Raw genomic sequence first — 12474 nt, 5'->3', positions numbered from 1 at the left:
TTTCGTTTGTCAATTGAATCAACTTTATTTTTGCATGTTAATATTTTTATCCTCAAATCCAATTTATTAATTTTTATTTTTCAAGTCTTATTATTTTAATTCACGCGAACGAGGAAGCCATACGAGTCTCTTGGGAAAACTATACTTGGTCTTAGCATTTATATTACTTGTACGATTTGGTACACTTGCCAATTTGTCAACAACTAGTCAAGTAATCAATCTTTTCAGTATGAGTAGGACAATTTTCACAAACTTTTTCAACAGTAACAGTTTTAATTTCAATCTTCATAGCAGATAGCAAAGCTTCATTTAACTCTTTTTCTAATTTTTCATTTTCAGCAACAAGGTTATTAATCCTATTCTCATAGTCTCTTCTTTCAGAGTTTAGTCAATTAATCTTGTATTGTAGTCGCATTACTTCAGCATGCAGTTCTTGAAAAGCATCTTTTAGCAGATCATATTTGATTTCCACTGGTTCATTTGAGATGTCTACATCACTGTTATAATCTTCCCATGTAACTTCAGTCATGTATCACATGTTGGATTCCTCCTCTTGATCAGCATCCTCATTACTTGAGCTTTCAGAATCTGAGTTCTCCAAAGCAATGTATGCTCATTTTCTTTTCATGTTTTTGCCTTGAGGAAATCTCTTCTTCCCTTTCTGCTTCAGCTTTAGATCAGGACAATCAGGCTTGATGTGACCTTCCTTTCCACATTCATAGCACTGGACAACATTTGTACTGAAGCTTCTCATTTTGCCTTGACCTGCATGGTTAGTCAGTTGACTATCATTATTTAACAGTCGACTAAATTTCCTTACCATCAAGGTCATCAGTTCTTTCTCTTCCATGTTTGTTTCTGTGTTGTTCTTGCTTGTAGCCTTTAGAGCTATGGACTTCTTTTCTTCAATCTCCTCTTCATCCTTTAATCTACCAAGTTCCAATTCATGTTCACGTAACTTGTCAAACAAGGTAGCCATGTTCATTGTTGTGAGATCTTTGGATTAAGAGATTGTTGTGACTTTTGGTTGCCAGTTTCTGTTCAGACTTTTCAGAATCTTGATATTGATCTCTTGTCTGCCAAATACCTTTCTGAGAGCAATGAGATGATTTACAATATGAGTGAATAATTTCTACACATCATAGATGCTTTCTCCAGCCTTCATACTCTTGTATCAGTGAATTCTTTCTAGCTCTTTTTACTCCATATGTGCCTTCATGAGTTACCTCTAAGACATCCCACATTTCCTTTGCGGATTTGCATTGAGATATCCTGAAAAATTTATCAACAGTTAGTGCAGAGCCAATAATATTTCTAGCTTTAATATCATACTGAGCTTTTCCATTTTCATCAGCAGTCCACTCAGTAAAAGGTTTCAAAACAGTTTTCTCTTCAACAGTTTTTGTAGGCACAAAAGGACCATTTAAAGTGGCATCCAAAATTCCTTTATCTTGTGATTCAAGAAAGATTTGCATTCCGATTTTCCAAAAAGGATAATTTTCGCCAGCAAACAGAGGTGGTTTGTTTGTTGAAGCACCTTCACCAAAAGTTTGAAAACAAGAATTCATCCCCAGGTTTGTGTAGTCGAATCAAAGAAAAACATAATCGACTAGTTTTTCAAATATCTTATGAAAACCAGCTCTGGTGCCAATTGTTGGAAAACAGGAGGCTTCGTTTTTACACCAAGAGGGGGGGGGGGTGAATTGGTGTTTTTACAAATACAAAATCTTTTCACAATCTTGCAATCAAAGTATTAAACTTTTCACACTTTCTTGAAATGGAAGTAATGAAAAATTGTATGCAGCGGAAAAACGTAGTTGACTGCGTAAAGATTAAAGTCGACTGCAAAGTAAAAGTGTAGGGATAGAGAAAATCAAACACTGAATTTTTATACTGGTTTGGCCAACAATGCCTACATCCAGTGTCCTTCCAACACAGGAAGTAAATGCACTATAATCGTTATGGTTTCTACAACAAGGAATTTATAGAAGACCTCCACGTAAAAAATATAAATCTCCTCTTCTGCAACACCACTTTGAACAATCCTCAAAGTGAACAATCCCCTATATCCAACAGGTCCAAATACCAGCAGTCTTTACGGATGCCAAGCCAGAAAAACAATGCAGTAGTCTTCAAAGGGTGCCAAGCTTGAAAACACGACCACACAGAAGCACCTTCCTTGTGCAGATACTGATCGATCTTTGTGTGCGCAGAAGAACCTCCCTTTGAATCTCTTTCAAGAAAGATCACAACCATCTTCTTGGAGAATTCTTGGAGCTCTTACAATAGAAAATTTCATCTGAAACAGAAAATGAAATTGTCAGTTCTTCAAAAGTCTCTGAATTGATTCATGACCAGTCTATTTATAGATTTCTATTATTCAAACAGACTCTCAATCGATTATGCTACTAATTCAGTCGACGAATTATGAAAATTATAATAAACAGTCAACCAGGTAGCATACAATCAACCAAAAACAAAACACATTTAATACAGTTGACCAAGTCATCAATGCTCAACTAACTTTTGAAAATATAGTTCTTGGGGTGCAAGAGCATAACAGAATTTCAAACCAGATAACGGAGACAGTCGAATGTCTGGCGCACATAGTCGACTTCAACCATGTAAAACATTTTGAAATTCTTTTCTTCTCAAAAATTCACAGAGCACTGATTCTTAAAATCTGCACAAAGATTTTAGCATAGTCGAATCCATTAATAATGTAGCCGACTGCACTAGAACTTTGTTACACAATTATAAGTTCATAAAAGTGCTTTTGGTTTTCAGCTTTAAAAACATGCGCATAAAAACATATGTAAAGATGCATTGCACATAACACATAAAGCATGTGATCACGTTCCACATATATATCAATCAATCAACATAGGAACATGTAACACAATACATAATCATTGTTAAGTCCTTGGCAGGTGTACCAGATCGTTATCAAGTAATATAAAACCGTAAGTCCAAGTATCATTCTCCCGTAGGACTCTTATGCCTTAACTTTCATGTAAATTCATTTTATAAGACTTGTAAAGAAATAAATCTAGTGGTTGAATGCAAGAACGAAAATAAACATGCACATGCAATTGATTCAATTCGCAAGGAAAAGATATGGATAAATGGAGTTGTTGGGGTTTACAATTTCATCTTATCCACTCTCTTATATCTACTCTTCTTATTAAATTCACTTTATTATCTAATTGTCATGCAAACTTTCTTAGTCTACCCTAAACCCGATCCCTCGGCGAAAAGAGCCTACTACTAATTACTGGCTTACTATCCCTAGTCTCCCCTAGTAATTAGCAATGCATGTATCACAGAAGCAAAATGCAATTGATCGTCCTACCCCTATCCCTAGGTGGTATTGCTTAATCAAGGAATTCCCTATCAGTTCATGACTTCCTCGTACGTCCCCGTATCGACAAAGGCAAACATCTTTATATCGAATGAGTTAAACGATAAAAGCTTTGAGCATAGATAAGAAACCCAACAATTGATAATCAAAGCATATGCAAGCAAATGAATAAAATAAGAATTTCAATAAAAGAGAGTTTCAAAAGATTACATTGTTCCCCAACAACAAAAGGTTTAGTTCACCATAGACATGGTGAAACTATATGGAATTAAATGAAATAATGAAAGAATAAACCCTAGATGTGATAAATTGGAGCCTAAGCATCCAAGAAACCGTCTCCAAGGAGTGTAGAAGTGCTCTAGACGTCTCTTCTGCCAAAAGAATACAAACCCTAGGGTGTCCAAGTCTTTAAATAGGACATAAAAATAACAGAAAACAAGTCCAAGCCCAAACAGATCATAAAAATAGCAGAAAACAGATCCAGATCCGCGTTCCCGGCGCTCAGCGCTTAATTTGACCGCTCAGCAGTTTTCCTCCAAGCCGACGGATGCTCAGCGGTCAATTATGGCGCTCAGCGCCACCACTCAATGTCCAAAACTGCCGCTCAGCGATTTGGTCAACATTATGGTCAACTGGTTGACTTTTCTGGCTAACTGGTTGACTTTTCTGCATTCTGGTTGACTTTTCTACACTACAACCATTTGATCTTCAACCTTTCTTTCAATTCATTCCAAAAACCTACAAAATCAAGGGAAACCAAGCATAAAACCAAGAAAACCAATTTTGACTCTCTTATTCTCTAACTTAAGAAAAATGCACGATTTCAAGCTAATTCTAAGCCATAAAGGGTGTGATTTAATATCAAAATTAAGTATGAAAATAACAATTTTTCAACCGTTATCAATCATGTTCACAGATATAACAGTTAATATGCATAAGAACATGTAATAACAGCAAACAACATATGCATGTTATTAAGCAAAGTGTTGTCATCATCAAAAACTATATTGATATAGAAATTGTGTTGTCAACAATCTCAATACAAATCACATGACTGTCTAGGCCAATGAGTCTCTAGGGAAAAGGATACTTGGTCTTACCATTTATATTACTTGATACGATTCAGTACACTTGTCGGAGTCTTAACAAGTTTTTGGCGTCGTTGTCGGGAACTCGTGGTTTAACTATTCTATTCGTGTGATTATTTATTAACTTTGACTTGATTTTTTTGTATTTTTGTTTTTGTTTGTTCTAAAAATTGCTTTCTAGGGTTTTGTTTTCTTGTGTATGCAGGATAAAATTTGAACTAGGAGCAAGAAAAATTCAGAACCTCTTCTTGAAGGCTTAAGTGAAACTCGAAGGAGAAGGAGGATTCGAACATCTAGAGAATTGTTTCCTTCTCCGGAGAGACTTATACAACCCTCACCACCAGGAGATGACTGGAGAGAACAATGGTAGACGTACTCTGGCGGATCACACCATTGTTGTTGGCCCTCATCACTTTAATAGCATTGCAAGGCCGAGGGTCAATGCTGTAAACATGGAGGTGAAACCGGCGTTGATAAATTGATGAAGAGCAACCAATTCAATGGATTGTCTCATGAAAGTCCATATGAACATCTCACCACATTCAACGAGATTTGCAGCACTATGAAGATCAATGGTGTGCTGGATGAGGCGATAAAACTTAACTTGTTTCCTTTCTCATTGGGAGGAAATGTTAAGCTATGGTTGAACTATTTCCTAGAGGATAGCTTTACTGACTGAGAAGCTGTGGTGTCTAAGTTTCTAAACAAGTACTTCCCACAGTTAAAAATCAACAAAGGTAAACATGAAATTTCTTCTTTCAGGCAAGGCATGGAAGAAATCCTAGGTCAAGCATGAGACAGATACAAAAGCCTACTAAGGAAGACACCCATGCACAACTTTGATGAAGCATCAATAGTCCTTTTGTTCTTTGGAGGTCTTGGTTCTCAAACGAAGCTTATGCTAGATGCCTCAGCTAGAGGTAACATCAAGTGCAAGACTCTAAGCTTATGAGTTGATAGAAAATATGGCTACTAATGACAATGAGATGCATAGTGAAATTGAAGATCTACTTCAACAGAATGAGATCTTAGAGTTACAATCTCAGGATGTCTTGCTTGAGCAGCATAAGATTACCACTCAACAGTTATAAGAAGTGATACAAAAACTTTCTCTATTGCCACAAGAAATACAGAACGTATCACTAGTTCAATGGCAACAATAAACCACTCCACCTAAGAAGACCACGAAGCTTGAGGAAATTTTCCAGCAATCCATGAAAATAAGCTAATCCTATGGCAAAAGCATGGAGGCTGCGTTCAAAAGAATGGAGATGCATATGGGCAATTGGTCAACAAGATGAAGGGGTGTGAGAGGAATGTGAGAGGCGATCCGAGGGAAGAGTGTAAGACCATTGTTACTAAAAGTGGTAAAGTGTTAGATGAGAGAAAAATTGAGAGAAAAGAGAAAGAAAATTTGAGTGAGAAAGAAGAGAATGAGCGGAAAAAGAAAAGAGAGGGGGAAGGAAGTGAAAGGAGAGAAAAAGAGAGAATTGAGGGGGGAAAAAAGAAAGAAGAGGTATATGAGAGAAAAAAAAAAGAAAATGAGTTTAAAAAACCCCTTCCTTATCCAAAGACTTGTTCAAGGAAGGAGAAAGAAAAACAGCTTGAGCGGTTCATCGAAATCTTTAAGAAACTAGAGATCACCATACCTTTTTCTAAAGCACTGTAGCAAATGCCTTCATATGCAAAGGTTTTGAAGGAGCTTCTCACGAAGAAAAGAAAGTACATTGAGAAGGAGACCATTGAAGTACAAGGAAATTGCAGTGTAATCATACAAAAGTTGGTACCTCCTAAGCTTCAAGATCCACGAAGTTTCACCATTCCATGTACCATAGGAGATTTGGAAGTTGGAAGAGCTTTGATTGATTTAGGGTCAAACATTAATTTGATGCCCCTATCTGTGCTTAAGAAGATTGGTGGTCTTAGATTGAAGCCGACAAAGATTTCTTTGTTAATGGCGGATGGATCATCTAAAAAACCCTATGGTGTGGTGGAAGATATTGTGGTTCAAATGGAAAGACTTGAATTCCTGGTTGACTTTGTGGTGATGGAGATGAAGGAGGATGAAAATATCCCAATTATTCGTGGAAGGCCGTTTATGAAAACGGCTGAGGTAATCATCAATGTGGATGATGGGCTGATAATGTTTAAAGACCAAGAAGAGGAGGTGATCTTTGATGTCATCAAAGATAAGCAGATTCAAGTGAAGAAGATTAGTCACAGAGCTGCAAGTAAGGATGCACTAGTGAATAGACATAAAGCTACAAAGTCGATCAACAAAGGTAAATATTGTGTCTTGATGCAGGTTAAGGAAGAAAATAAAGTTGATAAAGTAAAAATAGATATAATAAAGTAAAAATATTATGATATCAAATAAAATATAATGAAGTAAAAATAAAATATAATAAAGTAAAGTAAAATAAAACAATTTAAAATATCAAAATAAAAATCAAACAAAGTAAAATAAAATAAAATAACTCCAAATAACCACAAAAAATAAAATAAAATAAAATAAACTAAAGATATAATAAAGTAAAATAAAATAATATAAAATGAAATAAAATATATGTTTCGGTAGATATTTTTGGGGACCGAGACACTAACCTATTATGACGTGGCTTTGCCGCTTTCCGATGCTTGAACTGGGTTCTTCGCTTATCTTCTTTTTTCCTTGTCGCTCGATCACCTACAATCTTGGTCGTTCGGTGATCTTCAAGCTTTGACCGCTTGTCCAACTTCCCGATGGAGAGGGGGAGGTACCTGCAAAAGGTACTCCAACGCCCAAGTCAAGCGTGTATTGAAGAGCCTCGGCTCTTGATTGAATATTTAGTGAAGGGTTTTCACTATTTGAGTATTTGAGAATATGAGTTGAATGTCAATGAAGTATGATTGGAAGATACTGATGAAGGTTGAAAAACAGTTATTTTCATATGTCAATTGGGACTAAATTACACACTTTACTACTCGGAATGAGCTTAGAATCAAGCAAAACTCAATAAATGAGTCTTGAGAGAGTCAAAAGTTGTTTTTAGCGATTTTATGCTTTTTTTGCATTGTTTTGTAGCTAATTTGAGAAAAGTAAAGAATGGAGTTGAAGATACAGGACGTTGACTCAAGAAAAGAGCAGAAAAATGAAGATTTAAAGAGTCGACGCATCGCCGGCGGCACACTTAAACCGTCGGGCGGTCCAGGATGAGGAGAAGGCATGGCAATTGACGCTGGGCGAACCTGAGGGAAACCGCCCGGCGGTGGCGATTGTCGCCGGGCGGTTTGGAGGATTTGTGGCAAATTGCCGGGTGACACACTTAAACCGCCCAGCGGTGGCTCGCTGGACTTGGGCCCATTTTCTGACGCGCTCCTCACCTATATATACCCCTATTGCGATTTCAGAATCATTCTTTTGACAGGGGAGGACGGCCAAACCTAATTTTGCTCTCTGGAGAGGATCTGTTGGATGCTTAGGCTCCTTTTCTAGGGTTTGCTTTTCCATTCTTCTTCCATTTTTCATCTAGTTTCACCATGACTATGGTGAACTAAACCCTATTATTGTTGGGGAAACAATTTAATCTTTTGATACTTTCTCTTATTGAATCTCTTGATTATTTATATGGTCTCCATATGTTTTGATTGTTAATTGTTGGGTTATCATCTGTGCTTAAGGCCTTCATCGTTTAACTCATTCGATGTATTGATGTTTGTCTTTATTGATATAGGGACGTACAGTAATGACATGAACTGGTGAGTAATCTCTTGATTTTGCAATACCACCTAGGGATAGGGGTAGGACGACCAATTGCGTTAACTTTTGTTTATAATGCGATATTAATTACTAGGGGAGGCTAGGGATAGCAAGCCAGTAGTTAATATTAGGCCCTTTTCGCCGATGGATCGGGTTAAGGGGAGGCTAAGAAAGTCGCATAACAATCAATCAGACTAATATTCAAGGGTAGTATGTAAGAGAGAGTGGAATAGATGAAATTGTAACCCCCAACAACATCCATTCATCCATTGTTTTCGTTTGTCAATTGAATCAACTTTATTTTTGCATGTTAATATTTTTATCCNCAAATCCAATTTATTAATTTTTATTTTTCAAGTCTTATTATTATAATTCACGCGAACGAGGAAGCCATACGAGTTTGTTGGGAAAACGATACTTGGTCTTACAATTTATATTACTTGTACGATTTGGTACACTTGCCAATTTGTCAACAAGTTTTTGGTGTCGTTGTCGGGGACTCGAGGTTTATTTGTCTAGTAGTGTGAATCGATTGAATTTGACTTGATTGTAATTATTTTTGTTTTATTTTTCTTTTATTGCGTTTTTTTTTCCTTTTCTATAAAAGTGCTTTTAGGGTGTGTTTCTTGTGTATGATGGAAACAATACATACTAGAAGCAGGAAAAACCAACAACCTATTCTAGAAGGTCTATCATACGAGAGGAGGAAGAGACGTCCTTTGCGTGAGAGATCTCCTTCTCCAGAAGTTGCTTCGCATTTTTCACCTGAGACTTTTGAACCAGATCTTGAGGAGATGGCCAATCAACCTCCTCCCAGACGCACTTTGGGGGACGCAACTAATACAGTTGGTCCCTTGAATTTTAACAGCATTGCAGTTCCAACAGACAACACAACCAGCATGGTGATGAGTCCAACGCTCATCCAGTTAGTCTAGAACAACCAATTCCATGGGTTGTCAAATGAAAATCCTTACAAACATTTGACAGTCTTTGGTGAAATTTGCAACACAGTGAAGATAACTGGAGTGACGGACAACAGAGTCAAACTTAGTTTGTTTCCTTTCTCACTTGGAGGAAACGCAAAAGACTGGTTGAATTCTTTCCCGGAGGGAACATTCAGGACGTGGGAAGCGATGGTCCAACAATTTATTACTAAATTCTTCCCACCTCCAAAGATCAATCAAGGGAAGTTGGACATCTCTTCATTCAAACAAGGGATGGAGGAATTACTTGGGCAAGCATGGGATAGATTCAAAGGATTATTGAGAGCGACCCCAGTTCATGGGTTTGATAAAGCTTCATACTTGCTTGCGTTCCTTGGAGGTTTGCGCGCTCAGTCTAAAATGATGATAGATGCCTCAGCTGGAGGCAGTATTAATAGAAAAACAGAAGATGAGGCGTACAACTTAATTGAAGAAATGGCTCTAAATGAAGTGTTGCAAAGTGAGAGGGGCACGCAAAAAGGAGGACTTTTACATCTTCCCACTGAAGACGCAGCAGTAACACAAAATCACCTCCTCACTTAGAAATTGGACAAGTTACTAAAGGTGGTCTCTGAACTTCCTCGGGGGCTCAGAAATGTTTCCTAGGCACAACAACTTTGCGAATTATGTGGTGGTGACCATATTAATGGTCAATGTGCTTTTACAGAGGAGTTGCAGTAGGATGTGAATTATATGGGGGCCCAATTTCAGTAAGAGCAGGGAAATTTCAACCAAGGAAATTCCAACCAAGGTTGGAAAAATCATCCGAGCATTGGGCAAAGCCAGAAGAACTCACCTGGACAAGGAAGTAACTTCCGGCAGCAACCTTCTCCTTTATGGCAGCAAGTAAGCAGTTTGAATGAGACAGTCAGAGAATTAACTGACAGGTTTGACCAATTTTTGAAAGTTTATGAGTCTCAACAAGCGAGTGATCAGGCAACATTTAGATCACTAGAGACACAGATAGGANANNTGTCTAAGAGGGTNGAAACCACAGAAANACATCAATTTCGGGCTAATANTGAGGTTAACCCAAAAGATGAGTGCAAAGTTGTTACAANAGGAGGAAAAAGGAAGCCAAAGGAGGAAACAATTGAGANCGAAAGCAGTGAGGATGAAGAGGAGGAAAGAATTAATACTNAGCATAAGAAAGGCGAAGAGAAGAAAGCTCAAAGAGAAAAGGAGAAGGAAAATATTAAAGAATCACTCCGCAAGATTCTTAATGAGGCACCCATGAATCCTAGAACATCTTCACAAACTTCTGAATGTGATGAGAAGATCAAGTACTATATGGGGAAGTTACTTGATCTGGACTGTGAAGAAAATCAGGAGTAGTGGGTGAAACCGCGGAAGAAGAACCATCCACAGAAACTAGAGGATTCAGGAGCTTTGACCCTTCCTTGCATTATCAATGATGTAGATTTAGGAGAGGCTTTGATTGATTCAGGATCAAGCATTAATTTGATGCCTCTCAGTGATTTCAAGAAGATAAGAGGGGTAGAACTAAAACCTACCAAAGTGGTCCTGACAGTGGCAGATGGGTCTATGAAGAAACCTGTTGGAATGGTGGAGAATGCAATTGTACGAATTAAAGAGTTGGAATTTTTGATTGACTTCATAGTTGTGGATATGGTCAATGAAGGGAAAATTTCATTAATCCTTGGAAGACCGTTCATGCGAACCTCCAAGATGGTTATACGTATCCATGATGGAGGAATAAAGTTAAAGGATTATGATAGAGTGTTGCTTTATGGCTCTAAAGAAACTGTACAGAGGGCAATTAGGAAATTCAAGTATAAGAGAGCCAAAAGTGAAGCTGCAGAGGAAGACAAATCCACAGGTATTAATTTTCATGACAATTGTGATGTTTTGCAGATTCATGATAAAGGGACGATGTGCAAGAAGCAATCAACCTCTTCAGAGGAGACATCATTCTTGCGGGGTTTGTCAGTGCAATTCAAAGATAAGAAGTGGATTGTCAATAGGAGATTGAGAGATGACGGAATGGTGGAGATTCAAAGACCTTATTCAAAAATGATCAAGAAGGTGGATCGGAGAAAAGTGAGCTGGTGGGATCATGAAGATCCCAGCGTGAAGAAGAAGAGCTGAATTTGTTGGAAATCAGCTCTCTTGACTCAAGGATTTTGCATTCTAGAAAAACCAATTCCTTCTTGTTAGCCCAACCTCATTACAAGCCTTGGAAAAGTCCTTTTGATGGCATTTGCATGTAAAGATGTTGATTGTTTGAGAGGAATGGCAATTTTGTTTCATGCAACTTGTGAATAATTGAGAGTTGGAGTGTCATCTTAAACACTTGAGTGATTGAGTGAAACACTTGCTTGGTATGATTTGTTAATTTTCATGAGTACATTTTTGCTTAGTGGATTGATCATTCATTGTGTATAACATCTATTGTGCAATCTCTGGGTTAAAAGCATGCATGCATCTTATTTTGGATGTCACTGAGGATATTGAGTTGAGTAGTTTTGTCATGTACCTTGGATTGTTGAGGCATTGGATGAAATAGTATAAAGCCAAGTTTTCATTTTGTGTGTTGTTTTGTTTTTTTTTGCTTGAGGACAAGCAAAATTCTAAGTTTGAGGTGTTGATGAAGGTTGAAAAACAGTTATTTTCATATGTCAATTGGGACCAAATTACACCCTTTACTACTCGGAATGAGCTTAGAATCAAGTAAAACTCAATAAATGAGTCTTGAGAGAGTCAAAAGTTGTTTTTAGCGATTTTATGCTTGTTTTGCATTGTTTTGTAACTAATTTGAGAAAAGTAAAGAATGAAGTTGAAGATACAGGTCGTTGACTCATGAAAAGAGCAGAAAAATGAAGATTTAAAGAGTCGACGCACTGCCCGGTGGCACACTTAAACCGTCAGGCGGTCCAGGACGAGGAGAAGGCATGGCAATTGACGCTGGGCGAACCTGAGGGAAACCGTCGGCGGTGGCGATTGCCGCCGGGCGGTTTGGAGGATTTGTGGCAAACCGTCGGGCGGCACACTTAAACCGCCTGGTGGTGGCTCGCTGGACTTGGGCCCATTTTCTGACGCGCTCCTCACCTATATATAACCCTATTGCGATTTCAGAATCATTCTTTTGACAGGGGAGAACGACCAGACCTAATTTTGCTCTCTGGAGAGGATCTCTTGGATGCTTAGGCTCCTTTTCATCTTTTCTAGGGTTTGCTTTTCCATTCTTCTTCCATTTTTCATCTAGATTCACCATGAAAATGGTGAACTGAACCTTATTGTTGTTGGGGGAAACAATGTAATCTTTTGATACTCTCTTTTATT

The 12474-nt window shown here is 37.8% G+C and overlaps 1 protein-coding gene across 1 annotated transcript; it reads left to right on the top strand.

Annotated features, from left to right (window-relative positions):
- The first annotated feature begins 6121 nt into the window (after positions 1-6121).
- Positions 6122-9852, top strand: LOC106753028. Its single transcript, XM_014634808.1, has 2 exons — positions 6122-6731; positions 9839-9852. The coding sequence occupies exons 1-2, from the start codon at positions 6122-6124 to the stop codon at positions 9850-9852; spliced, it is 624 nt and encodes a 207-aa protein (XP_014490294.1).
- The last annotated feature ends 2622 nt before the right edge of the window (positions 9853-12474 follow it).

The sequence above is a fragment of the Vigna radiata genome, unplaced genomic scaffold (assembly GCF_000741045.1).
Source record: "Vigna radiata var. radiata cultivar VC1973A unplaced genomic scaffold, Vradiata_ver6 scaffold_95, whole genome shotgun sequence".
NCBI classification, from domain to species: domain Eukaryota; kingdom Viridiplantae; phylum Streptophyta; class Magnoliopsida; order Fabales; family Fabaceae; genus Vigna; species Vigna radiata.
The sequence above is the reverse complement of the archived record's forward strand: the minus strand, read 5'-3'. Positions and strand labels throughout refer to the sequence as shown.